Raw genomic sequence first — 25,008 nt, 5'->3', positions numbered from 1 at the left:
CCGATCTTGGCCACTCGCTGGCGGCATCTCTACCTATGCACAGGTGCAGCTGTTAAGACTAGTCTGACGGCCATCTGCCATTCTTCGTTGGTTTACACAAAGTTTCGCTCAGCCAGCCTTACCTTGTCACTCCTGACTGGAGTCAAGCTGAGATGAGCGTGCGTTGTGCATGGCGAACGCAGCGCCAGTGCGCTGAATGGCTCAAATTGACGTTTGAGAGTGCCGTGTGTGAGATGGTTCAAATCCCCCCGTCACCGCGGTCCAGGTCCATGTCATAGTTCCATCGTCACGGTCTCCCTGTGAATGGTTGTTGTGAGGTGTACACGGGCCAGTGTGTGTGCACCGTTGGGTCATGGTTTATCGTGGTTCAGCGTGGGGATAATGTGAGGATGACTGAGCTGTGTATCCGTATCGTCACAACGCGATATGCCTGCTTACTCGTCTTGGAGAGCGGAGAGGGAGGAAATGGTCGCTCTTTCCGTCTTCATCAACCTGCTCGATCCGGATCATGCCTGTCCAACCTGTCCAACATGGCACCACGTCCCCAACCTTGAAAGAGAGATCAGCTCCCCGTCCCCGTCCCCGTCCCAGGTCCCGCCCTCTTCCAGATCCCATCACTCCACATGGGTTTCATGGAGGACGCTGGTTCCAGGCTCCGAGTCCCGTCTCATTCGTCCCGTCACTCCCGCCTTCCCGTAATATGGACACTACTACCAACGGTTGTTATTACGACTAGCAGGGGCACTTCCACTTCCACTTCCACCTCCACCGCCGTGACCATCACGCACTTCACCACCAACCTCACCTCACTTCCCGGGCCGGCAGGCATTGCTGGTTCTGGCACAACCGCATTGTATCCCGTTGCTGGCCAAACCCTCCTCCCCAAGTTCCACTCCCCCTCTCCCTCTTTCTCCTAACTACTCTCGTCAAGTCCACAAACTCCCCTCCCCCCCGTCACGATTTTCTCCCGTCTCTTCGGCCCCTCTGCTGCCGGACTACACACTGCACAACGTTTTTCCACTCCACTCTTTGTTATCACCTTGGTCTTCTGCCGTTCTTTTCATCCTCCTCTCATGTCACCTCTTGCCACCTTTCTCTACATCCGCTTCGTGGCGGACCGATCAAACTGTGTTGCTGTTGGTGGTAGCATACCAGTCACATCTCCGCCCCCCGTCTACTCTCACCTTTCAGACCACGCCTAGCCAGGACCAGTCTCTAATCTAGCCCACAATGTATTCAACAGGCCCCCAGCAACGTATTCGACAGCGACGTCAGCCGTACTCGTCATCTTCTCGTGGATCCATCTACTACACCCCTACCACAGGTCGCAACGGCCGCAGCGCTTCAGCATCTCCAACAACCCCTTCTTTTCCCAGCCCCTTGATAGGGCCTCGTCAACGCCGTCCACACTCGATTCACATTGTAGCATATCCTCCCGGTTTTATTCCGCACGAGCTACGACCTGACCCCCTTGCTGAAAAGGTCCGGAAGCGAAAGGAGCACAAGGACAGGAAAGCGAGGAAAAAGGCGGAGAAGAAGCACAACAAGCGTCGAAAAGCCGAGGAGAAAGCTCGACGAAGAAGATCCGAGCAGCTTCCACCCGTTCGTTTACTACCCCCGGCCGGGGAAGCGGTCCACAAAGTCATAGACAAGGTCTTGTCTGTCTTCTCCATCAAGGCAAGGAAACCACCAAAATCAGCCACGCTGGCGTCCCAAGCCACCGATACCGCCCCCAGGACGAGGAGATCGAGGGCGTCGAGTTTGATCGGGCACCTTCGCAGATCCAAGTACGAGCCAACAGTACGCCCGGAGCCCACAGTCGACCAGTCCGCCATGACTGCCGTCGCTCCTACACCCGCATCTCCCATGGTGCTGCTACCCAACAACCGGAATAGCGTAATGTCTGCTTGCACTTGCAAGTCGGCAAGTTCATCAATCACCGAAGTCCAGAAGCCTGTTGCATCCGGAAGCGGTGTAACATGTTCGATAGTGTTGGCGGAGCCCAATGTCTTCTTGACTGGGTTCGACCACAATGACCGTGCCCGGGAAGAAAGTCACGGCGCATCCGCTTTACTCCGCGGAAAACTCCAGCTGAACGTGTCCAAGAACGTTAAGCTCAAGTCTGTGACATTGAAGCTCGTAGGTAAAGCGAGGACAGAATGGCCAGAAGGGATTCCACCCAACAAGACAGAAACATATGAAGAGCAGGTTCTGCGAACACAGTCTTTGGTCTTCTTCCAGGCAATCCATGGCGGACAGTGGGAGACGGAATATGGAAACCAGTGCACATACTCGCTCAAGGGAAGTGGGTGCAACCACAACCCTCGGAGTTCTCTGTCCTCCAATTTCTCCAATGGCTCCTTCTCCCACCTCACCGGCAAGAGCCGGCACTCAACCAGCCTGACTGCCAAGGAGCTCAAGAGGCTCTCGCTCAATTCTGTCAACTCTCGGAGTTTTGGTAAAGGCGACTCTCCCTTTGCAAACCAAATCTATGCAAAGGGGTACAAGGTGTTCCAGCCTGGTACGTACGAGTACACGTTTGAGCTGCCCATTGACCATCACCAGTTGGAGACCACCAAACTGCAGTACGGATCTGTCAAGTGGGAGTTGGAAGCAATGGTAGAGCGTGCGGGTGCCTTCAAGCCCAATCTTCACGGCACCAAGGAGGTGTCCATCGTTCGGTTGCCGGATTCCATGTCGCTTGAAATGTCAGAACCCATCTCTATTAGCAGGCAATGGGAAGATCAGCTGCACTACGACATTATGATCTCTGGCAAGAGCTTTCCCCTTGGCGCCAAGATCCCCATTGCCTTCAAGCTCACCCCGCTGGCCAAGGTTCAAGTACACAAGCTTAAGGTGTTTGTGACGGAGAACATTGAGTATTGGACCAACGACAGGCACGTAACCCGCAAGGATGCTGGGAGAAAGATCTTGTTGCTCGAAAAATCTGCTGGGAAACCCCTTGACAAGCAGTATGAATCCAGCGACTTCCGCATTCTGAGCGGTGGTGAACTAAGCCCTGAGCAACGAGAAGAGGCCAGGCGGTCCGCGGCAGCGCGAAGGATGGTGCAAGCAGCCAGGACAAACGCGCCACTGCCACCGTTGCCGAACCAGACTGAGAACTTGCTGGGTGATCTGGATCTTGGCTTGGAGACCTTCTGGGGCAGTACCGAGCTTGAGATGAATGTACAAATCCCGACATGCGCCATGATGAGTCGGGATAAGAACCTTCGGCTTCACCCAGACTGCAGTTGGAAGAATGTCAATGTGTTTCACTGGATCAAGGTACGTGCAATTTCCCCGGAAAGAAGCTCGTGGAATGTCCTTCACTAACACTCCACATCAGATTGTCATGAGGATATCTCGACTGGATCCTGAAGATCCGTTGGGCAAGCGTAGACGCCATTTCGAAATCAGCATCGACAGCCCGTTTACTGTACTGAACTGCCGTGCGACGCAGGCGAATACCGCACTTCCTCAATACGGTTCAGATGGATCCATGCCCTTCGAGCGTCAACAGACATCCTGTGGTTGTCCTGATGCCGATGTTGTGGACAGGAGTGCATCCAGCCCGCTTGGACAGTTGCAGCTCGTGGAGCAAGATGTCCTGAGCCCTAGTGGCAGTCGACTGGGCCTCAACAGGCTCAGCGCATCGGTCTTACCTTCAATCCCTCAAGCCGCTCACGTCCATGATTCACGGGAATCTGGTGGCTTGCCTGTTAACCGAGCCCGGGGCCACACGCTACCGAGCCCTCTCGAACGGCAACGGCCCATGCACCTTATCCGCTGCCCATCATACAACCCACCGGCATTTGATGCTGACGAGCCCCCGCCGCCGCTCCAAGCCGATTTGATGACGCCGCCGCCCCAATACGACGCCATCATTGGTACGCCTAGTGTTGACGGCCTGGCAGACTATTTTGCCAGGCTCGCGGACTATGAGGACACCGGACGACCACAGATGGGTGACCGAAGCGGCAGCCAGGAGAGTGTTGCCACAGTGAGAGGCATCCCTAGGCCGACCAGCAGAGACGAAGGCTTCTTCGACTCCAATGAAGTGGTAACTGGCTCTGATTTGCCAGCCAACAAAGACTACGAGGATGACTCGTCAGGAAGCGCGGACGAAGAAGAGGGACCGGTAAGGCCGCATCGTCGTGGCCGAGTCAATGTTGCCAACCCAAGGACACCAGGTGGCAGGCTCATTCCAAGTAGGAGCTTGGAGATTGATCGCCCCGTGATGCGACTCGACATGGGTTCTCTGAATAGTAGGAGGAGATGACTTTGATTATGACTTTTAATGACTCGATGTATGTGTACGGGCACGGAAGTTGGTGTACAAGAAAACGTTTGAGCATTTCGCATTGGCTGGGCTGGTTCATTGATAGACGGTGTTTCCTCAACCCATTGAAGCATTGTCTGTCTGGAAACACGCATAGAGACAAAGAAGGAGGAGGGGGGTGGCAAGGCTGGAGTTTTATTCGGCATGACACGGAAGGAGATGGTGGCAATGGCAATGATGGCATGATAACGCATTAAAGACCAGGGCATGAGGCGGCTACAGTGGTTTGATATATCCATTTACGAATGGCGTTTGGGAAGGGACGGTGAAGTGTACAAGGGCAAAGGGAAATCAACTTGATAGCATTGACACGGTAATGTTCTTCTTTGTCTGTTCTTCATAAATAGTTACTAGACTGTGTGGGCTTTGCAAAGTGGTGTGCTGGGCTGCGCAGGACGGACGAGATATGTGGTTGACATTTGTATGGCGAGAGCTGACTGAGGAGGAGCAGAGCACAGGGTACCGTGGTAGTCAGTCGTTGGTTGGTCGTAATCACCTAGTAAAAGAAAAGGAGAGTGTAGAAAGAGTAGTTTTTATGTACCCTAAATGATGATCATTTCGTTGCCAGTTCCAAGAGGCAGTGAGGCAGTGAACATGGACAAGACGTCAAGGTGAGATGGTGGAAAGGCGTGGAGGTTGGAAAGGGAGTTTTATATTGAAGATCTTGGAAGATCACAAGCCAAATGGACGGAGAAGCGGATGCTTGGCGGGGCGCCCATACTTGACTCCACTGAGGCAAGCGATGATTGTTGATTTGCCAGCTGGATACCTTGGCTCTCTTGGCATCCAAATGACGGGCAGCCAGATGGGGCACCTAGTGGTCATTATTCCCTGCTGTGCCCCGATTCTCCCTTTTCTGCACTGGCCCTCAGTTCATCTTTCAGCTGGTTTCCCGTTTCTTGCAGTCGCAACGCAACCAAACAACACGAGGGACACGGCGGGGAAGCCTGTTTTGCCCATTTCTCAGGTGGCTGGTTGTCCAACTTCTCTCGTTGTCGTCTTCAAATCAACCACCGAAACACATTCGTTGAAACATCTTCATCAACACTTTCGTTTTCGCCAATCAATAGCTATTCCATCGCGTATCCGAATTACACAGCGCGCTTGTCCGACTTTCGCTCAACGGCAACCTCTCGTCTCTTCCCGCCAATTCCAGACTCGGGACTATTTCACAGTAGCACAGACTCCACTAGGCGCCCGTCTCACTCGAACAAACCGAGACAAGAATCCGAAAAGAGACACAATCTTCTCCCTCATCTTACGCACCTCGACTATTTCGTTTTTTTCCGCGACGACAGTCCGAGTTGTCGAACCTGCCGAGGCCGTGAATTGACACCAAGCCGACAAATCCCCCCGTCCTCTCGCTCGGCCCCGCCCCGTTGCGTCGCTTTTTGCTTCTTTTTCTCCCGGACCCGACGACACCCACGAAACCCTCGCCGAACGACCCTTAGCTTGACCCGGCCCTCGACGGCCTTAGACGTTGCCAACCATGGGGAAATTTGGAGATTTCAGTAGCATATGTCGCATGGCGCCTATCCCTCTATGTGCGTCAGTTGGCCCGATAACATCGATTGCCAGCGGCGTCGGCATTGAGCCGGACTGCTATGCGCGCAACATTGAGGTGGCCAACACCATCATCTTCCAGGGCGCGGCAAGCGTCATGCATATTGTTGCTCTAGTCATGACGGTGGTTATGTTGTTGCATGTGAGGGGGAAGTTCACTGCTGTTGGTACGTCTTTGTTTTCTCGACTTAGCTTGTGGAAGGAATGCTTGTTAACCAGATAATGTGTCCCACAGGCCGCAAAGAAATCACCACCTTCTTCTACCTTTACATGATCCTCACCTTCCTCTCCCTCTGTATCGATGCCGGCGTCATCCCTCCGCATTCGGGCTCTTACCCCTACTTCGTCGCCGTGCAAGCTGGTCTCGCCTCCGCCTTGGTCACCTGCCTAGTGATCAACGGCTTCGTCGGCTTCCAGCTCTATGAGGACGGCACTCCTCTCTCGTTGTGGATGCTCCGCCTCTGCTCCTTCGTCGCTTTCGTCATCTCCTTCCTCGTCGGTCTCGCCACGTTCAAATCCTGGGCCGGCTTGGGTCCCACCAACACTGTCGGCATATTTGTCGTGCTCTACTTTCTCAACGCCCTCCAGCTCCTACTCTACGTAGTCATGCAGATTATCCTCGTCACCCGCACCCTCCAGGACCGTTGGCCCTTGGGTGACATCGCCTTCGGCCTCTTCTTCTTCATTGCCGGCCAAGTCATCCTCTACGCGTTCAGCTCGCCCATCTGCGAGGGCATCTCGCACTACCTGGACGGTCTCTTCTTCGCCACGACGTGCAACTTGCTGGCCGTGATGATGGTGTACAAGTACTGGGACTCGATCACCAAGGAGGACTTGGAGTTTTCGGTGGGCACGAGGATGAACAACTGGGAGGTCAAGGAGTTGCTGCCACAGGGTCCGGAGGAGGACAGGAGGGCGACGGTCTATGCGGATCCGATTTACGAGGGCCATTATGCTTCTGGACCCGGAACGGGAAGTGGTGCGAGCGCCAGCGGTTATGAGGGGGGACATCACAGACGAGAGAGTCATGGGTATACACCTAGTCCCAACAGGCAGTCCTTGAGGTATTAGAACGCCTGAGACTGCCTGGGACATGTTGAGGAAAAAAAAAAAAAAAGTGTAGGGAAGGAGATGGATGTATGGACAGAGGAAAGGGATGGATTGTGGATGTGTTTTCAGACGGTTGATGGATACCATGTGCTCACGGCACTCTTGTCATGTTGCTTGCTTGTTTTGGTCGGGCGGGCGCAAAAATGCATAACGCAGCTATCTTTTATGATTTTCGGTACGGGGTTTTCTGGTGGGAGAGCAGCAGCAAGCGAAGCATCTCCAACAGACAGCGTGTTGGTAATTCATCATTCTTTTTTTTTTTTTTTTCTTTCTTTTTTTCTCTTTTGGTCGGCGTTAATGGCATTTCATCACGGGAGAACGGACGGAGAAACGGGGGTACGTACGTTTGTCATGGGACATGTGGTCGTCCAACGACGACGACGACGACGAGAACACTTAACTACCTAACCTGATAGGATATTTCTCTTATAATAATACTCTTACAAGAAGACATTAATAGCATTATACCACTTTACATTCGAGTATTACGCGCGTCTTTCAGCTGTTTGGTTATCTAGCTTGAGAGTTTTGTTGTATGTGATGGCGAAATGATACCTCGCGCCCAGGTTAATCAAATACATAGATTGAGGCACCTTGCGCAGGTTTTCTGACTATTACAATAATCACGGTCAGCATTATATATAAGAAATAGTAATGGCGTTTGGACGATTTCCTGACTTTATGGGTAAAGGGGGGGCGGCTGGATGGTGATGAACGGAAGCTGCAAGCCAAGCTGACATTTAGCTGCAGCCACTATAAGCCTCGAGGGCGACAAATCGAGAAGGCTACGCTACCTATTAAAAAGATTACGTAGTACAAGCTGCTGAGAGCAATTGTGCTCTATGGTAGACGGAGTTTCAGGGTCTTGGTATTGGCGTTCAAAGGGCGATAGGACGGATCTTGTATCGGCCTTTATCTGTTTACAGACTTGCTTCAGTTGCTTTATTGTCTGTTTGCGCTGAATGGCTTCTTTTTACCACAGTGAAGACCTAAGTTGAGCGTTGGTTTTCCAGGTTGTATGTACCGTAGACTGGGGATCTGCAACTTCATTATCTAGTAGTGTAGTGTAGTGTACTACAATTAGCCATTTCCGTGTTCTAGGTAGCGTAGCTTTGAGGTCTGTCCACCACACAAGTCTTTTCGTTGGTAGGTAGGTGACGACATGCTTCGTAAGGCAAGGACACAGTTTGTTTTGAATCCTTCAAGTCCCTCCCACTATAAGATGATTCCAACGATTGTATGTACCTGATGCTGATGCTCATGAACCAACCCGAGCCTCACAGGGGTCTTGGGTGATATACACTGTTTCTCTAGTAGCCTGGTGGCGTGAGAGGCCATGTTCCCTAGCCCTAGGCAAGCTCGGCAAGGTAATGTACCATTGAGAGTTGTATAATTATTTATACCTACCCGACCTTCCTTGTCATGTACTACAGGCCACCCGACCCTTTCACGCTGGGTAGCGGTAGTATAAAAGTATATGCCAGTAGCCCCCTTTTTTTTGCTCGTTAGATTAGATGAGACTTGGACTGTCACACCGTCGTGTACGAATGAACACGATGTGTATAAAACAAGATGGGTTGATACCAGCTGCCGGGTGTTAATGTTAATGAGGTGTGTATGTATGTGTATGTGGGAGATAATGCACACAATTCTCCGCTCTCATGCTAGAAGCAGATCTCGGCTTTCAACTGACGCCACGCGAATCTCTGTTATTCTCTGAAGATATTAAGCAAAGAAAACGAAACTGCCGTCAGCCTGGACGTTGATCGTATCCTCCTCACCTGGGACAGTCATGTCACATTGGGGACTTTTGTGTGTTCAAATTGGCCGTCAGTCATATCACGGTTTCCTTTTTTTTTTTTTTTTTGTTCTTATTGTTTTGTCTGGGAGGGCAGACCCGGGGAGGCAATCAATACTAGGTAATTTGCACATTTACGACTTTTTGCGACATTTGCGAACTATAATACGACGGATCCCGGTCGCTCCTTATTTTCCCCCCCCTCCTGATTTGCTTTCCTACTCGGCGCGACCATACGACTATGTGAAACTAACCTGCGGACACGGAGTTTCCAGCTTGCCGAGGCTTCGTTTTTTTTTTTTTTTTTTTTTTTTTTTTTTTTTTTTTTTTTTTTTTTTTTTGTCTTGTTTTTCGAAGGAGCGTTGTTGTTTATTGATCAGTTTGCGTTGGAAATAGTACTCGAGCACCATCTAAAGCAGCACACTATCGATCCGTTCTACTTTACGTTTTATTATCATGTCACTTTTGGCAGCAGCAGCAGCAGCAGCAGCAGCAGCAGCAGCAGCATTGTCGGTTGGGATGGATAGGTACAATACAAGTGAACTGAATGAAGGCTAGGGGATCAATACGTCACGGAAATCATTTTAGTTCATGCTCACTCGTTTGCGGTGGGACCCTGGTCCTTATTCGCCCGATGATATATCTACCTATGTACATCCAATTGCTGGGTCTAGTCTTTCTTTCCTTTTGCCTGTCTGGTCGATATCGGTTCGGTTGTTTGGTCTTTGGCGGTTCCTTCTTTCGGTCATCAGCTCGTGCTGCAATAAATAATCTATCCTGCGCTTTACAGGTCTGACGCGATGCCATCAATTGGGACGGGCAGACGAGCTGTTGAATAGTCGCCGCAGTCATGAAATGCATTTTAGTTCCCTCTTGGTCCGTCACTTCTCCCTGCGTAAAGGAAACCCGAGTTTTCCGCACACGGCACTTGACTCACTGCAGCGTCCACTAGCACTACTCGTCATGGCTAGTCGGGACTATCTGTCCTTTTGTTGTGTCTTTTACCTGATGACAGTGCGAACGGATGAAGCAATGACGGATGATTAGTCGTATTGATATTGTGAGAATCCCTCCCTATTCAGTGCAACCTTGACCCATTTTGGGAAATCTGCTAGGTCCCCAACTAGTCTCTCCCTTAGCTTGGCCCCTCCCTCACCCCCCCTATACGCCCGGACGGGCTTGTGCAACCAAATCAAGGACGAGTGCCGCCCAAATTAAAAATATCAAGCAATTCGGTAATTTTCCCCAGGGCAACCCTCGACTCGACGACTCCGTTTTACAGCAGCTAGCTGAGGTGCCTGCCTACCTATAGACAGCACACACGGTAGTAGGTACCAACACCACAGTCTACATATGCGCCCGGTACTCCGGTCACTGGACTATAGGGAAACACTGGGATACCTGGAATTCCAAAACCACCATCTAATCCACTCTTTTTTGCCCATCCCATTCCCTTTAATCCACGCCCCACACGTCCGCGCCCAGGTCCAGCACATATGTAATAGGGCCTACTGTAATAAGCAATACTAATTATCGTATGTCCATGCGCGCACACGGCAGCTGCCTTGTCTCATCAGTCAGTCAGTCGGCAGTCCTATAGAGGGGAGGGGAGAGCTCTCGTAATGATAGGAAATCATTCCATGCGCAGCCTAACTGACCGTGTGGAAATGGGGGGAAAAAATCATCAAGGTCGGGTACCGTTGACTTGTACCGCGCGACCTACAATCCGCATTCACCCTTTTTACCAATACCCTTTTTTTTAGTTTTTGTTTTTTATGGCCTTGCGTGTCATATATCAACTTTTTTTTCTCCTCTTGGATTCCTTGGACCGCCCTTTGCGTTCTTCTCCAATACCTACCTGTTCTTTCACCCTATCTCTTTCTCCAACTACCTAAGTAGGTATCACCGCAACATCCCTCATCCATCACTTACCATTTGGGTTTTACTCGCCTCGTACCCAATCTCCTATCACTTCGGCTTGTGCACAGGGCATACACATAGTAGGTTCCTATCTATCTACTTACATTATCTATACTGCCACCGCCGTGTGATCTCACCGTTTCCCCCCCTAGAGTAATAAAACCCCATCCGGGACGTAGTTGCCCGCACCACTCGCACGCCCCTTCTTCCTCTTTCTTCCTTTTTTTTTTTTTTTTTTTTTTTTTCGTTCTGCTTCTCCGGCTGTTTTTTTTTCTTTCTTTTTTCCCCTGTGTGCCATATCCGAAGCTGGATTTTGCCCCTGTGCATTCAACCGCAATTCTAACTGGCGCAGAAAGTGCATGAGGGCGAATATTAGACCAGTATACCACGCAATATTGCGATCTCACTGTCGTGCCATCACATGCAGCACCGTATAGGTAACAAACCACTTCATCCGAGTCTGGCCCAACCTGATTTTTCTCTCCTAACCTTGCCACGATCACATATTTTCCTCCACTTTCATTCACCCAATCTTGCTGTGCAGGCCTCATGTGCATTTCTATTAACTCAATATTTTTAGTCCTCTCCAGCTTCGACCGCAAGACACCGGCCAAGTAGGACATCCGGCGCATTCTGCCTAGCAGGACATAATACTAGATCGGACCTCACCTCCCCATTACATATATCAATTGTATACCATTCCCGCAGGCGGAAAGGGAGGCGACATGCCACCGTTAGCCCTTCCCGCTAGAGCCGGTACCATGGCATCCAGCAACCCCAACATTAATGGAACCGGCGCCAGCAGCTCCACACGTATCGTCACCAATGGTGCCGACGGCCCACAACAACAACAAGAAGAAGAAACCCAGATGAACCTCGACGCCGCAACCTGGGACCAGATCATGGCCAAGTATTGGGCCTCCACCGCCGCCAACCGCGAACGCGAAGATGCCGAGCTGCGCGAGGCCTTTGCCCGAGAGGAACGTGAACTAGCTGATTGCCAGCTACAGCTCGGTCAAGAGCGGGTCAAGCTGCTGGAGCAACTCAAAGCCATTGACCAGCAATGGACGGAGATCGAGGCGCAGAGGAAGACCAAGGAGAAGGATCAGAAGAGGAGGTGTGAGACGATTCGAGAGGAGAGGGAGAGGGACGATGAGTTGAAGAGGAGTTGGTTTGAGGAGAACAGGAGGAAGGCTGCATCGGGCGAGAAAGGACAGGACCCGGCAGGTTTGGCCATGTTGGCGAAGAAGGCCCAGGGCGTGGCTTCTGTGGCCGGTGGTGAACTTTGCAATGGGAGTGGCTCGACTTCGGGATTGTCGTCGCAGCGGGAGACGCCGCTGAGAGAGGAACAGCAGCAACGGCAACGGCACGCGTTGCCTAGTCGGCCCAGGGAAGGCGGTAGGACACCAAGCGAGGAGCACGACAGGGCACAGGAACTCCAGCAACAACTACGCAATGAACAAGAGCAGCAGAAGGAGAGGACTGAGAATGGACTGGATGGAAAGGCCGTGGACATGGACAAACTGCCCAAGGTTTATAATGGTGCGGGTACATGTGTCGGTCATGTGCGGCCCATCAACTTGAGAAACCACTTGACTATGCATGTCCAGCAGCAACCGATCAAGCGCCACGTACAGATTCGCCAGGGACGAAACTTCACTGCCGAGACACTGGAAACCATCTACGAACCGAGCGACAAGAAGGGCGCCAAGTGGTTGAGCTGTTGGATTCAGGCTACAGGCCATGTTCAGGAAACCCCTTGCGCGTCGTGCACAACTCGCCAAGGTGTCTTTCCGCAGTGCATCATCCTGGATGCCGAGGGCTTCCCCCGGTGCGGTAACTGCGAGTGGAATCGCCAGGGATGCTGGGGTGCTTCTAAGCATGCAGACCACGACATGGCCGAAGCCAACCCAAAGGCCGGGAACGGAGAGGCGGCTCAGGAAGCTCCCGTTGTTACCAGCGGCTTTAAAGCTGTGAATGGCACATCGGCGAGCCAGAAGACCGCCAAGGTGGTTAGCAACGGAGATGAGCAGCCAGCACGATCCAAACTGCCCTCGGGGCGCAAGTCCCTTCCGAGCACGCGCAAGTCCAGTGTACAGCCCGACTCAATCGCCCCAACGCCCCTGGAAGGCAGCCCAGCGCCCAACGACAGCGATCACGCAGAAGATCTTCCTCCCATCAACCAAGCAAACCTCGCCCTCCGTGACGACGGTACTGTTTTCACAGAGCCCCCTTGCATGCGCGGCGTTCCCCTCGCCAGGATCGGCCCCGACCATCCCTATTGGGATCCCGAATGGGTCGCGCTCGAGGAGCCGATCCAAGCCCAACTCGCCAAGTGGTCGGAAAAGTACGAGAAGTTGAAAAACGAGGGCGGCGCGGCGTCGACAAAATATCTGGCTGGTCGTCAACAAAACAGGGGCAAGTTGGTTTTGGACTTTCTGGCAAAGGGAGAGTTCCACCCTTATCAGCTCATGGCAAAGCACCTCATCAACAAAGCCTACATAGGCTATGATAACTTGTACCGCATGGTGCAGGTGCTGGCGGAACTCAAGAGGTTCAAGCAGCTGGATGTTTCGCCTTCACAATGGCTCAGACACCGATTGCACGAAATCCACGAAGAGCTAGGCGATAAGTTCAACCTCGGCAAGGCGGTGGAGAACCTCTACTCGGACCCCAAGCTTCGGCTACTTCGCAGCGAGAGCGGGTTTGGCAATATTGGTCGGCCGAGGGGCTACAAGCCCACGATGGCTGATAAGGGAGAAGATGGACCAGCTCCCAAAAAGGCGACCAAGGGGACCAAGAGGAAGGCTGCTGCTGTTCCCGCGACAGATGACCCTGTCAACCAGTCAGAAGAACAACTTCGTGTCGTAGACCACCATCAAGCCGCCGACACAAGAGCCCCATCTTCCCATTCCTCACCCTCTACTTCAGAAGAAATGGGTCATCCAACCCATGCGATCTCCAAGCCTCCCGCAGCCAAACACCACCAGCCTTCCCCCTCCGTGACCCTCAAAATCCAGGCTCCCCCCGAAGACCTCTACTACGAAGGCTACACCTCGGACGACTCCTACTCGGGCGACAAGATTACAGAAGTTGACTGGCGGCTATTACAAGTTCGTCACCGGGAAATGACTACCAACACCGGTATAACACAATACTGGCATTGGCTGGGCGCCGGCGAGGACTTGACGGGCCGCGGAGAGGAAAACTGCTTTGAGCACCAGGTCCTCAAAGACGTTAAGGGCCGTCGCGTGACGTGGGGCGTCTACAAGGAGCCGATTGATTTCCACTTGAGGTTGGACGAAATCGAGGAGGTGGTGTATGCGCCTGAGGGGAGTGGGTGTTTGAAGATTTTGATTAGTGTGAAGAAGGATGCACATCATCATCATCATCATCGTCATCATCATCATCATGGGGATGAGGAGGAGGAGGAGGAGGAGGAGGAGGAGGCGCAGGAGGCGAGGGGGGATGTGTTGGCTTGGTTTAAGCGGGAGAGAACCAAGAGGAGGTTTTTGAGCTTTTTGGTGAAGAAGGGGAAGAGGGTGGTGAGGAGTACTGCGTACGTATTTTTTTTTTATTTTTTTTTTAAATTTTTTTTTTTTGATGAGTTGTGTGATGCGATGAGTTACTGACGTTTGAGGTGTTGCTGTCTGTATAGGGCGTACGTGGAACAAGCTTGGGATGATATGGACTCGGTTGTCTTGCCGCATGAGGATGAATAGGGTTTGAAGTCCTCTGGGGAACAACAACTACCCATGGTTGCTTGCCGGTGAGCGCGAGGAAAACACGGTGGGTGGTGATTGGTGAGGCACAGGGGGGAAGTTGTGAAGCGCTTCAAAAGGTTCCATGGCGGGGATATGCTTTTCTTGTTTTTTTTGTTTTTCTCTCATTCTTCTGTTCCAGATGTTTTGCTTCACGGCACTCTTGGTTTGCGTGGCCTCGATCCATAGATCGGCCGATCGTGGTTTTACTGCATTTCCTGACTTTCCTGGTTTTCTTCTGCTGGCGTTGTGCTGGTCGGTATGGAGTTTGGGAGTTTATGTTTTTCGTATTGTTAGTTTTTTCTGTTTCCTCTTTCATCCTTGCATTTACTACCGGGCCTCTTTAAGTTCTTAGCGCCGGGATAAAGTGGTGGGATATATACACAGCGTCAAGGGGGTTGGTGGTGGTGGTGGTGGTGGTTGGTTTACTGCTTGCTTCAGTTGCTTTCTTGTTCCGGGCGTTGTTGGTATGGTGGGTGGAAAGACTGAATTTGAAAATTTTTCGTTCTATGGAGAGAGGGAAGACTGGAGTGCTTCATTATTCAGGTAGCCAAGCGAAAGTAGTGCAAGATAATTGATAGAGATGGTTTACATTAAGATGTGCGCGTTGACTTGGTGATATGAACATACCTCTGTTGCCTCTCTTTCCGTGTGTCGGCGAGACTGATATCATAGTGTTTAACCAGGAACTCGAGGGAATCGGGCATCCACGATGGGTGGGGGGAGGTTGTGTAGCATAAAAGTGTGGTAACTGAAGCAAGGATGAACTCCGAGTGAAGAGCCCTCACGTCAAGTTTTCAAAGATTGCCCGTAACTTCGATATGATCGTCTCTTACCTTTCTTAAGCGCGAGCCATCCTTCTGGGCCCGAACTTATGAACCACCTTGCTCAAAGGAACTGAATATGGTATCGTATTCTTTTACGGATTACATTCTATATGCGTTATCGTGCATAAACAAAGCCGGGTCCGGGAGCTTATTCACTAACTGGCTTGTCTGATATGAAGGTTTCGTTTCGAGTGCACCATACTTCACGCCAGAACTTCTTCATCGACGACGGCGGCTCGTTGGGTTGAAAAGAAGTTAGGCTCCTCTTTCCTTTAACCAGGGTGGGTATGGATGGTTCCGCAACCCATTTGCAATGAAGATTTCGGATGCGTATGCTGCCTGTCTGTATCTGTGTATTCCATGTTACTGTCCAGGTGGCGTGCGTGCACGATATACCGTCCCTAATGAGAGGCTCAGCTCGTTATTGGTGGGTGTTTCGGTCGTTGTTATTGTTGCTGTCGACGGAGGGAAGAAGGTATAAAGATGCCTGCCATCCGTTCATCCATATATGTTGTCCGGTCTGCTTCATCACGGCCCCGTTGTATACACAAAACCAGCCATTTAAACAGGGATGGATATATGTCGATTTTCGATTCAATTCGATTCATTATTTCCCATCCATCTGTCCATCCATCGTACACATCCCCCCCCCCCCCCCCGCCCCCTCTTTTCCTCTCCGTCCGGAAGATACAGATTTACGCCTCCTCCAAACTCCTCCAAGGAATCGCCCCAAACCTCGACAATGTCTCCAGCTTGCCATCGCCCAGCTTCACGTTCGCCGTGCGGATCACACGCGGGTCGGCCTTCATGGTGCGTCGGACTTCTTCGTGCGTCGCGATGCTGGCGTCGTACCGCATGACAAAGTAGTGGCCCCGGTTATGGCGCTGCTGGTTGGTGGAGATGGGACGGGGTAGTAAAAAGGTGCCCCAGTTCTTGATGTCGCGGATGACGCCGCCTTGGTTGAGGATGAGTTTGCCGGCTGTTAGGACGAGTCTGTAATTTTTTGTTTGTTGTTTAGTACGACGAGGTGTGGAAGGTTGGGGTTAGGATGTATGGTTGGGTTGGGTTCGGAGTCGGAGTCAAAGTCGGGGTGGGTGGTAAGCAGGTAGGTGGTTGATGATGTGGTGGAAGAGAAGACAAGGGAAAGATCGGTCGGTTCGGGATCATAAGGGAAAGGAGAGACGGAGGGAGTTTCTTCCAGTCGGATCATCGATTGGGAACATTCAAATACAAGGGGGAAAACATACTCCTTCACCTCGGCGATGTTGCCCGGGCGGACCTGTTCACAAGTGCAATCATTAGCAAGACTGTCTCTTTCTATCTCTCTCTCTCTCTCTCTCTCTCTTCTCCCATTCCCTTTCCATTTCCTTTTCTTTTCCTGTACCCCAATCTCTTAACACCAAGTTCAATCCTAGGGTAACTCACAATACCAATAGTCTCGTACAACATCTTGTCTGGTAGGTTGGGGCGGCGGGCAATCGGCTCGGGAAAGTAGAACGTAAAAAGATGTTTCGCGATGCGATGCGATGCGATTGCGACCGAAAGCGCGTATAGTACTAGTGAACCTTCGACGTCGATAAGAAGTTCGGAGCCCCACAGTAGGTACCGCTGTGGCTGCTGTTGTGACCAGGCTCAGCAAGTATTGTACTGTAGGGTGTGGTGGGTGTTGCCGTCAGCAGCGCCGCAGTGCCGCAGCGGGTTCGTTGCGAGCGGGTGTCCGGGTGCCGCCGCTTGCTTGGAAATTTTTGTGGGGTCCAGGAAGAGGTCAAAATTCTGCCGTGGTTACCGCCTGCCGGATTAGGTGTGTACGTACTTTTATCATAGGAGGGAGGGGGGTTGTTTACTGGACTCTTCAACTGTCACCTCGGTGATTGTAGAGACATCCGTTGGGTATATTGGTCTTCAATATGCTTGCTGTTTCAGAATTTCTGAATAAAAAAACAAAGAAACAAAAAGGAATCATACTGTGGTATAGAGGCAACGGGAAACACTCTTGTTCAGAAACACTCCCGACCGCTTCATACACCCTTGAAGGGCCTTCATGTCGTAAATGCATGCTCTTGTCGGTATTGTGTATCTGGAAATGCGCTGTGTAAATGTATTCTTTGCTCTTTGCGAACCAACCTCTGATCTTTCGATGCGCCGCTTGACCGCAATGGCAGCAACCTCATCAATATGATAACCGCCATGAGTGCCCCAAAGGCCCTCCCAACATCCGCTGGCAATAGCATGGCCCTCAGTGCTTCTCCTCTTTACTTATCCTCCCTGCACCAAGGCGAAAGAGTCCTCACCAGCATCCTCATAGGCTCCCCCCGTATAACCACATCCACCCATTTGACTTCATCATTCCACTCGTTCCCCGGATGCTCACGACCAACTTTCTAATAATCCTCAACATCCATCCCGTCCCCTCCTGCAGTCCCCGGTGCAGGCGCCTTAGCAATCCCTTGGTCCCTGCACCAAAGCACAAAATCATCAATCACGCCCGGCCACGCCTGATCCTCGTTCCAGAACCCGAGCGTCTCATCCACCATCGTCTTCTCCGCAAACGCCAGCGTCTGGTTCCACATATCCTTGTTGACGCTCCTTGTCCACTTCTCCGCCAAAAACCGCTTCCACGCACCCAGCCAATCCACGTTCTTGCTCTTCCACGGCCTCGGTCCTAGTCCTGTATCTGAAGACTCGGTGCCCAAAAACAAATCCCAGAATACCAAGGCAACGTCCTTCTCCAGTGCCTTTTGGGCAGGTTCCTTACCCAGGCCGAAAGCGAACTGGTAGACTTTTTTGAAGTAAGCTGGATTTTGCGGCAGGTTTTGGATGCACATCCGGACGTAGTTTCTGTGGTGGGCCGGGTCTGCGGGAATGCGGTGGTCGAGGTAGATGGAGGACCACCCCTCGACAAAACCTTGGCGAGTGATTGAGCCGATGGAGTCGGCGCGGACAATCTCGAGAACCACAAAAGCTTCAACGTTTTCGATATTGGCGCCCATGGAGGAGATGTAAGCTTGGGCGGCTTCGGCGCCGATGGCCTCGACGGGTTTTCCGGCTCCTGCTGCTGCTCGGTCCTCGTCTATATACATGTTAGTACCGGGGGAATGGGAGGTAGAGGGCAAAGAGACATACCGCCGACCAGACGGTCAAACAACTGATTCAACGCATCATCTGGGCCTCGCTTCCTTTCCCGATCGTTCATATACCTGTAGTCGAAGCAAGGTTAGTGTTCCGTTTTCAACCTGATAAACTTTGAAAACAATAAGCAAAGCATCTTAAGCCATCACGGACTCTATTTCCGGCGCATTTTCCAAGGGTGAAGTGGATATTCCCTTGGGATCTATGTGTGCACCCAACTCCTCGTTGCTAGTCGGTATGACAGTTTTTGTAGACGGTAGATCCTCCAACTGAAGAGGTCCAGCCACGTTGTCCGCCGTTCGGGGATATCGGGAGTGAGATTGTGATCGCGAGTGGCTCCCCTCAGTCTCAGTCGCATCTTCGCTTGGAGTAGCCGACTTTGCGGGTTTGCGTCCATTCCTCTTTCGGAAACAAGAAGCAAACAGTTTCGAAAACATGTTTTTCGTGTCTGAAGAGCCAAGTGGTGACATCTTGAGGTGCAAAAGTGGTGATAAATGCCTTTGATGGGAAAGGGGTGTCGCATTCATTCGTTTGGGAATGACATTAAGGTTGAGTTGGGGGCTCCACTGGAAAACCACGGTGTGCATTGAATTGCGTACTGGTTGCGTGGTTGCATTCTCGGCGCCTCCCTCATCTCCCTTCTGGTGATGTTTTCTGAAATAGGACCCGGGGGGTGGAAACCAATGCTGACGGTTGACAAAAGAAACGGTGACCCGACAGAAAAACCACAACATGTCCCCTTTAATAAGACATTGTGTCGGGACGTTGATCCCTTGTAGTATTCATTGGTCGTAAACAGCTTGTAGCTGTAGGGAGCTGTAGGGAGTTCCGACCCGAACGACCGTCGTGGCCGGCTTCGACCCGGCCCCAGAACAAAACCTCCCTCATATTCCAACGTATGATTTCGAAGGGATACACACACGCACGGTATGCGGTGCGCCGTGCGACATTGCGAATGCACATGGGGTAAAGTCGGTAGTTGCAAGAAGGGACGAGGACGGAAGAAGGGACCTACATATTCGCAGCAAGTTCGACACTGTAGTTTGCATTTCGGAGGTACTGTAATCCAAGTTCGAATATCAGCTTCTTGCACTCTTGTTCGTAGTCGCACTCGCACAGTCGGACAGACGGGTATATGGCGTCCCAGCGGGACAACACTCTCCGAGGTCTCTTTTAATCCTTTCCTGTGACATTGGACCTTGGTTGAACTCACCCGTTGCGCATTCTCCTTGGACGCATTGGTGACCGCGACAAACTGGGCCACCTTTTGCCTCTGGGTGGCCGTTGAGGGCATCCTAGAGCTACTCATTGTGGCTGTCTCTCTCAACGTTCGTTGTGTGGTTGGGGTTTCGTCGTTCGTTCCGTCTTTCGAGCGCTGGGCGAAAAAGAGACGGGACCGGGAAAACTATGGCGTAATGCGGCGTTATTTCGACTTGTGTGTCGTTGTCTGACAGACACAAAATGTCGCTCTTGCAAAGATAAGAGGGAGCTTGGTGCTGTCGCTTGTTCGAGCACGAGTGAGGTGATCTCGATCGGTTTATGAGCCCAAAGTCGTCGCGGGGCAGGGCAGCAAAGGCCGATAAGGCGGGATCGGCTGTTTGTTGGTCTGGTGATGTGGCAGACGGATGAAGCTTGGAGCGCTCGCTGTTGGACGGGTCGCGTGTTTATATTATAACTGCGCGCAGATACGAGCCGAGGGGTGGGTTGAGCTCCAAGTAGCCAAATCGTGAAGGTGCCGTGGCCGTTGATTTCGGGTTGCAGGTTCGTTGCCTAGATTCGTCCCTTCTTGCGTCTTGTCAAAATAGGTAAAGATCGGGAAGGCGGAGGGGAGCGACGGGAGTTTAGGGCGGGCACTCCACTACACTACTAATCCCATCATCGCAGCGAAGCGGGACGGAGGGGCCCGCGGCGGAGGTTCGTAGGTACCAAGGAAAGCCCACTACAGTACCACCACGGCCATTCAGCGCTATGAGTCCAGCTAGGTGAGGCTGAAGAGAAAACGTCATGGCGGGGGAAGTCACTGCGACCATAGAGGTAGCATGCAGTGCCGGTGCACCCGACACTCTTCCGCTACTGTACCGCCAGCTCGTGTGTCCGAGTGCCGCCGCGGCAGTGGTGTCCTCCGGGTCTTGGCACGAATCACTGGATCGAGATGGCCGACCAATGTCCCGGAATCGGCTTGAGCTTCTGGAAAGTACCTCTACCTAGGTAGAGTGGAAGCTGAATCACAGCCAACGAGTATACCTCCGTGGGTGGTATAAGCTGCATCATCATCTCTGGTGTTGTCCATACCTCTCTTCAACTTCCTACAGAAAGTCCCTACAGACAGACCATACACATACAGCTCAACTTGACACAAAGCAAATCATATGCAAACGCCATAAACATGAGTAACATAACAAGTCATACATGAAGAACCCCAAACCAAACGTCATCCGATCATACCGTACCCCCCTCAATCTTTGCACATACCTGGTAACTGGTATCCCCAAACCTCCCATCCCCATCATGAAGCTGTAATCTTCTTTCCCTTGTCCATAATTCGTCATCAATATCCGTCAAGCCCAGTGGACCACCCCACCAGCAGAAACAATCCTCCCTGTTTGACTGGCATCTCTGTCGTTGACGGTGCCACTTCTGTTGTTTTCGATTCCTGCAGGTCTGTAGAAGCTCCATTGCCGATAGCTTGACCTGTTGACCTTCATCGTGTTGCCCCTTCCCATGTCGCTGCCTCTGTTTGGACCACGAACAGTGCGGCCACCACCACCCCGGATGGTCCGACCAAGCCCATGCCTCTTAGAGTTCACCTAATCCCCAAGCGGCATGCCTTCCAGATCATCCAGCAACCTTCGCCAGTTGTCCGCCAGCATCTCCGAGTACTTAACCCGCTCCTGCGCCCAATCCTGCGTCAGTCTCGACACGTTATACTGCGTGTTCTGGAAAAATCGAAGCTCGTCTCTTATGCATTCCTTGACAAATACTGAGCGGTTGTGTTGTGTGACAATGGATTCCTTGTCCTGTTTCCGGTGTTAGTAGAGTGGCATTGAACAACGTAAAAGAGAGACATGCCTTAATGATCGCCTCTACAACCCTCTCTTTCTCCCCGGGCTTAACCATCCCTTCTGGCTTTGCATTAAGCGCTTGCAGCTTCGCTTCATTCGTCTCTATGCGTCGTTGCAGGAAGGGAATGTTGTCCTTGTCGAGACGATCTCTCCTGTCAAACATATCACGTAGACTGACCAGCGCATCTCGCTGCCTCTTCAAGTCCTCCAAAACACCCTCTTCCCACGCCTTCGCTTCATCCTCCATCAAAGTCTGTGCGGTACGCAAGTGTCGGCCCATGGCTTGCAGCCCGTCGTTGAGAAGTGGCACGTCATTGTGGTCGGTGGCGTAGGTATCGGCACTGGTCTCGGTGAGTGAGATCAGGGAGACAGCCATCCTGGCGTGGTCGGCTGCTACGCCTTCTGAGCGCTTGATGAGACGGTCCATGATGGTGCAGGTGCTGATGTAAAGCTCGGCGCTGCGGCGGACGCCGGCTCGGGTGCGCGCAAAGAGCTCCTCCAAAGTTGGCGGAAGCGAGTCCTCGAGACCGGGTGGTAGTGTACGGCCGGTGAACTCGTCCTGAACAGAGATCGTAGCTTGCTTGCGCCAGACCGACAGTTCCTGAGAGCACATCATTAGCTAGCTGCGGGGGAATCATAAAGTGTGAGGTAGACATACCGTAGGCACCGTCAAGAACATAATCACCAGCTGCTCCTGACCCAGAACCGGGTGGCGCACAAGAGCGTTGAGGAACCTAGCCAGACCGCGGCGACGCTTCTCGATAAAGGCTCCATCGTTGGACAAATGGTTGCCATTGACTGTCTCTGTTAGCATAGCCCATGTCCCTCGGAAGGATATCCAACTTACAAGCAACCCGCTTGGGCGGCAACAGCGGCAACACCCTAAACGGATACCGCTTGTGCAAGCAATCCAATAACCACACAAAGTCGCTGTATCGTCGGACGACCTTACTGCCACGTCTTATGCTCGAGACCTCGTAGTTGTGGTGCTGAAACATGAACACGCCCTCCTTCTCCGGCATCAGCGTCACCAGGATATTTTCCTCCACGTTGCTTCCGGACCTGACATGTCCAATGCTTCGGTTGGGATTGGAACCACCGACTGAACCACTGACAGACTGACCAGGTCCCCCACTATCACCAAACGGACCTGTGATAGCATTGTCTGCTGGCTCGCCGAACCCTCCTCCCGAGGAGCTGCCGGGAAAGTAGTTCCAAGCGCCATTGCTTTCTTGAATCGACTCGGCGACATTGTGAATTGAGCTTGGACCCGAGGGTGGTTGGCTGGTGGTGAAAGTGGAAGTTGTCCGACCGGGCAAAGCACCACTGGTGGTCGTCACCTCGGGACTCGTACTGTACGAAACAGCGTCGTTGCCGTTCAAGTCGTTGGCGACCGACCGAGGGACGTCGGCGGCGCCGTTATGTCCCGTCGAGTGTTCTAATGGACCATGGTTGTGGCCTTTGTGAAGATCAGGCGCGTTCCACGGGTCCTCGGGATACTCCATTGAAACCTTTCTCAGCGTGGGCGGCTGGTGTTGCTGCTGCTGCTGCTGCTGCTGCTGTTGCTGTTGCTTGGGAGGAGGCGGGGTGGGGGCTTTTGGTGGTGTAACGGGTCGTTGTGGAGGTTTCGCAGCAAGTTCAGACAAATTCGGCAGCACGGGCTGGACGTTCTCGTTGACAAGACCTTGTAGTTTGGGCTGGGGAAGATCTGGATAGCGGTTACGCAACGAGGTTAGTTTAGTTGCCATGACACTGAAGAACTAACGGACCCACCCCCGATGGCGTTGACCAAGGCGATTGCGGATTGCGGAGCGCGCGAAGCAGTGTACTAACATGGAAGGAAGATGATGTATGTGATGGGGAGAATATGGGGTATTTTGAAAAGCAAGACACGATATCAGTGGTATTGAGCAAAGCACGAACAAAAAAGACGGACAAGCAAAAAGGTTAACGGAGTCGGCGGGAACGATCAATCAACAAACGGGGGATTGACATATGACCGCCATTCGAGGTTCGTCTGGGTTGCAACGGGGGTTGGGATGGATGACCAGCCGGCAACTGGCTGAAGAACCGGAAAAGTAAAGGCGCCCCGGCACTTTGTTGCGACGAAGCACTGCAGGCAGAAACGTATTGTAGACCGAAGAGAATACACAACCGAAGAGCAGGATCGGACAATGCCGGCAGAAGGGAAAGAAACAAAAATAAAAAACAGGAATCAAAGAAAAAACTTACTTCGTCGACGTTCATCCACGCCATCCAAGCTGGCGACCTCCCCTTCTTGGACAAGGCCAATCAAGGCCAGCAAGACGTTGAACTCGTTCCTGCCCAAGTCCCCCAAGCCAGCAGCAGCAGCAGCAGCAGCAGCGGAGCTGTTAGCCTCCCCACCATGGGCACCATCACCCCCACCACCAGCGCCTGTAGCGGAGGCCGAAGCAGGGGCGATGATACCCATTATGCGCGCCTGGTCATCGGCGCCAAGCTTGGCCGCTGCCAGCGTCCGCGCAACCCCCCCGGCTGTGATCCGCCCATTTGTGCTCCTGTTCTCTGTACGGACTACTGCGTCGAACGTCTCGATATAGCTCTCGGGAACGTCGCCCGAGGGGAGGAGGTTGCGGATCAGATCGGCGCGGCTGCGCTGCTTGCGCGGGGTGGGCATGTCCCAGGGCGAATCGTGGTCATCGTCGGCGAATAGCGCACTGCCGGAGCGAGTGGTAGGCGCCTCGTTATCGAAGAGGGTCGAGCGGCTGCTGTTGGCGATCTTGGCTGGGTTGAGGGCGGCCGAGCCGTCGTCGGGAGGGGAGCTGCCAAAGAGCGACATGTTGTGCTGGCTGGCTGGAGCTTGGAGGGCGGACAACCCAAGGTAGGTTCAGGTCAAGGTGTAAGTCGGTTGGAGGAGTGAAGATGTTCGGCGCAAGGCAAGGTTAAAGCAAAAAAGGTGAGGCCACTCTGCAAGGCTCGGTTTCTGCAACAGTCGGCGCAGAGAATCTCACTAGCAGCGTCGCAATGCGACTCGTAATCTGGATGCAACGGAGGGCCGTTGGATGTAGGTACCGCCACTGGTAGTGTAGACGTACATAGGTAGGTATGTAAGCTCAGGATTGGCACTGCAAGGAACAACCCCAATGGGCCAGGGCTGAAGATGGAAGATCCAGAGAGTGAACAAGTTAATGATGAGATTACGGCAACCTCATCCAGAAAAAGAAGAAGAAAAAGAAACACAGAAATGAAGAAAAAAGTTGAAGCAGGTCGTGATGTTGACAACGACAAGATTTGGTCTCTCCCGCCGCTCGAGGGAAGAAAAAGTCAAGATGCATCAATGATGACGCCGCGGCGGGCAGAGTGGAGGGCACGCGCCGACTCCAAGGCTGACACAATCCCGTTCGGGAGGGCTGCATACAGTGGCTTCAGTGGACGGTTCCCGCTGTGGAAGCTGGAAGGAATGGCCGGGGACCGCCCAGGACCGGGACTTGACCGGGGGTAGCTTGCGGGATTGACACAT

General features: G+C 52.5%; 9 protein-coding genes across 9 annotated transcripts; 6 read left to right on the top strand and 3 right to left on the bottom strand.

Annotated features, from left to right (window-relative positions):
* Positions 1-1,230: 1,230 nt before the first annotated feature.
* B0T23DRAFT_427289 (uncharacterized protein) lies at positions 1,231-4,279 on the top strand (the record flags this gene model as incomplete). Its single annotated transcript, XM_062840049.1, has 2 exons — positions 1,231-3,285; positions 3,347-4,279. The coding sequence occupies 2 exons, from the start codon at positions 1,231-1,233 to the stop codon at positions 4,277-4,279; spliced, it is 2,988 nt and encodes a 995-aa protein (XP_062693696.1).
* A 1,320-nt stretch (positions 4,280-5,599) lies between these two features.
* B0T23DRAFT_104355 (chitin synthase export chaperone) lies at positions 5,600-7,235 on the top strand. Its single transcript, XM_062831751.1, has 2 exons — positions 5,600-6,069; positions 6,138-7,235. Exons 1-2 carry the CDS (start codon positions 5,829-5,831, stop codon positions 6,971-6,973), a joined length of 1,077 nt encoding a protein of 358 aa, XP_062693695.1. The 5' UTR covers positions 5,600-5,828; the 3' UTR covers positions 6,974-7,235.
* On the top strand, positions 6,954-7,459 carry B0T23DRAFT_104351 (uncharacterized protein). The gene has a single exon (XM_062831750.1). The coding sequence runs from the start codon at positions 7,034-7,036 to the stop codon at positions 7,418-7,420; it is 387 nt and encodes a 128-aa protein (XP_062693694.1). The 5' UTR covers positions 6,954-7,033; the 3' UTR covers positions 7,421-7,459.
* A 1,862-nt stretch (positions 7,460-9,321) lies between these two features.
* On the top strand, positions 9,322-9,658 carry B0T23DRAFT_376161 (uncharacterized protein). The gene has a single exon (XM_062836937.1). It carries the CDS (start codon positions 9,358-9,360, stop codon positions 9,604-9,606), a length of 249 nt encoding a protein of 82 aa, XP_062693693.1. The 5' UTR covers positions 9,322-9,357; the 3' UTR covers positions 9,607-9,658.
* A 1,653-nt stretch (positions 9,659-11,311) lies between these two features.
* B0T23DRAFT_104324 (uncharacterized protein) lies at positions 11,312-14,508 on the top strand. The gene is made up of 2 exons (XM_062831749.1): positions 11,312-14,289; positions 14,389-14,508. Exons 1-2 carry the CDS (start codon positions 11,456-11,458, stop codon positions 14,450-14,452), a joined length of 2,898 nt encoding a protein of 965 aa, XP_062693692.1. The 5' UTR covers positions 11,312-11,455; the 3' UTR covers positions 14,453-14,508.
* On the top strand, positions 14,188-15,129 carry B0T23DRAFT_376157 (uncharacterized protein). Its single transcript, XM_062836936.1, has 2 exons — positions 14,188-14,289; positions 14,389-15,129. The coding sequence occupies exon 2, from the start codon at positions 14,577-14,579 to the stop codon at positions 14,844-14,846; it is 270 nt and encodes an 89-aa protein (XP_062693691.1). The 5' UTR covers positions 14,188-14,289; positions 14,389-14,576; the 3' UTR covers positions 14,847-15,129.
* Positions 15,130-15,979: 850 nt separating this feature from the next.
* B0T23DRAFT_376154 (ribosomal protein S6) lies at positions 15,980-17,172 on the bottom strand. The gene is made up of 3 exons (XM_062836935.1): positions 16,744-17,172; positions 16,566-16,597; positions 15,980-16,311 (listed from the first exon to the last, which is right to left on the bottom strand). The coding sequence occupies exons 1-3, from the start codon at positions 16,765-16,767 to the stop codon at positions 16,014-16,016; spliced, it is 354 nt and encodes a 117-aa protein (XP_062693690.1). The 5' UTR covers positions 16,768-17,172; the 3' UTR covers positions 15,980-16,013.
* A 384-nt stretch (positions 17,173-17,556) lies between these two features.
* On the bottom strand, positions 17,557-18,849 carry B0T23DRAFT_104287 (Cullin binding-domain-containing protein). The gene is made up of 2 exons (XM_062831748.1): positions 18,442-18,849; positions 17,557-18,388 (listed from the first exon to the last, which is right to left on the bottom strand). Exons 1-2 carry the CDS (start codon positions 18,509-18,511, stop codon positions 17,700-17,702), a joined length of 759 nt encoding a protein of 252 aa, XP_062693689.1. The 5' UTR covers positions 18,512-18,849; the 3' UTR covers positions 17,557-17,699.
* Positions 18,850-21,125: 2,276 nt separating this feature from the next.
* B0T23DRAFT_104188 (sorting nexin mvp-1) lies at positions 21,126-24,487 on the bottom strand. Its single transcript, XM_062831747.1, has 5 exons — positions 23,742-24,487; positions 22,357-23,217; positions 22,168-22,307; positions 21,517-22,110; positions 21,126-21,464 (listed from the first exon to the last, which is right to left on the bottom strand). Exons 1-5 carry the CDS (start codon positions 24,325-24,327, stop codon positions 21,255-21,257), a joined length of 2,391 nt encoding a protein of 796 aa, XP_062693688.1. The 5' UTR covers positions 24,328-24,487; the 3' UTR covers positions 21,126-21,254.
* Between the last annotated feature and the right edge of the window lie 521 nt (positions 24,488-25,008).

Source organism: Neurospora hispaniola, assembly GCF_033458365.1.
Source record: "Neurospora hispaniola strain FGSC 10403 chromosome Unknown B0T23scaffold_3, whole genome shotgun sequence".
Taxonomy (NCBI): domain Eukaryota; kingdom Fungi; phylum Ascomycota; class Sordariomycetes; order Sordariales; family Sordariaceae; genus Neurospora; species Neurospora hispaniola.
This window is presented reverse-complemented; position numbering and strand designations above follow the sequence as displayed.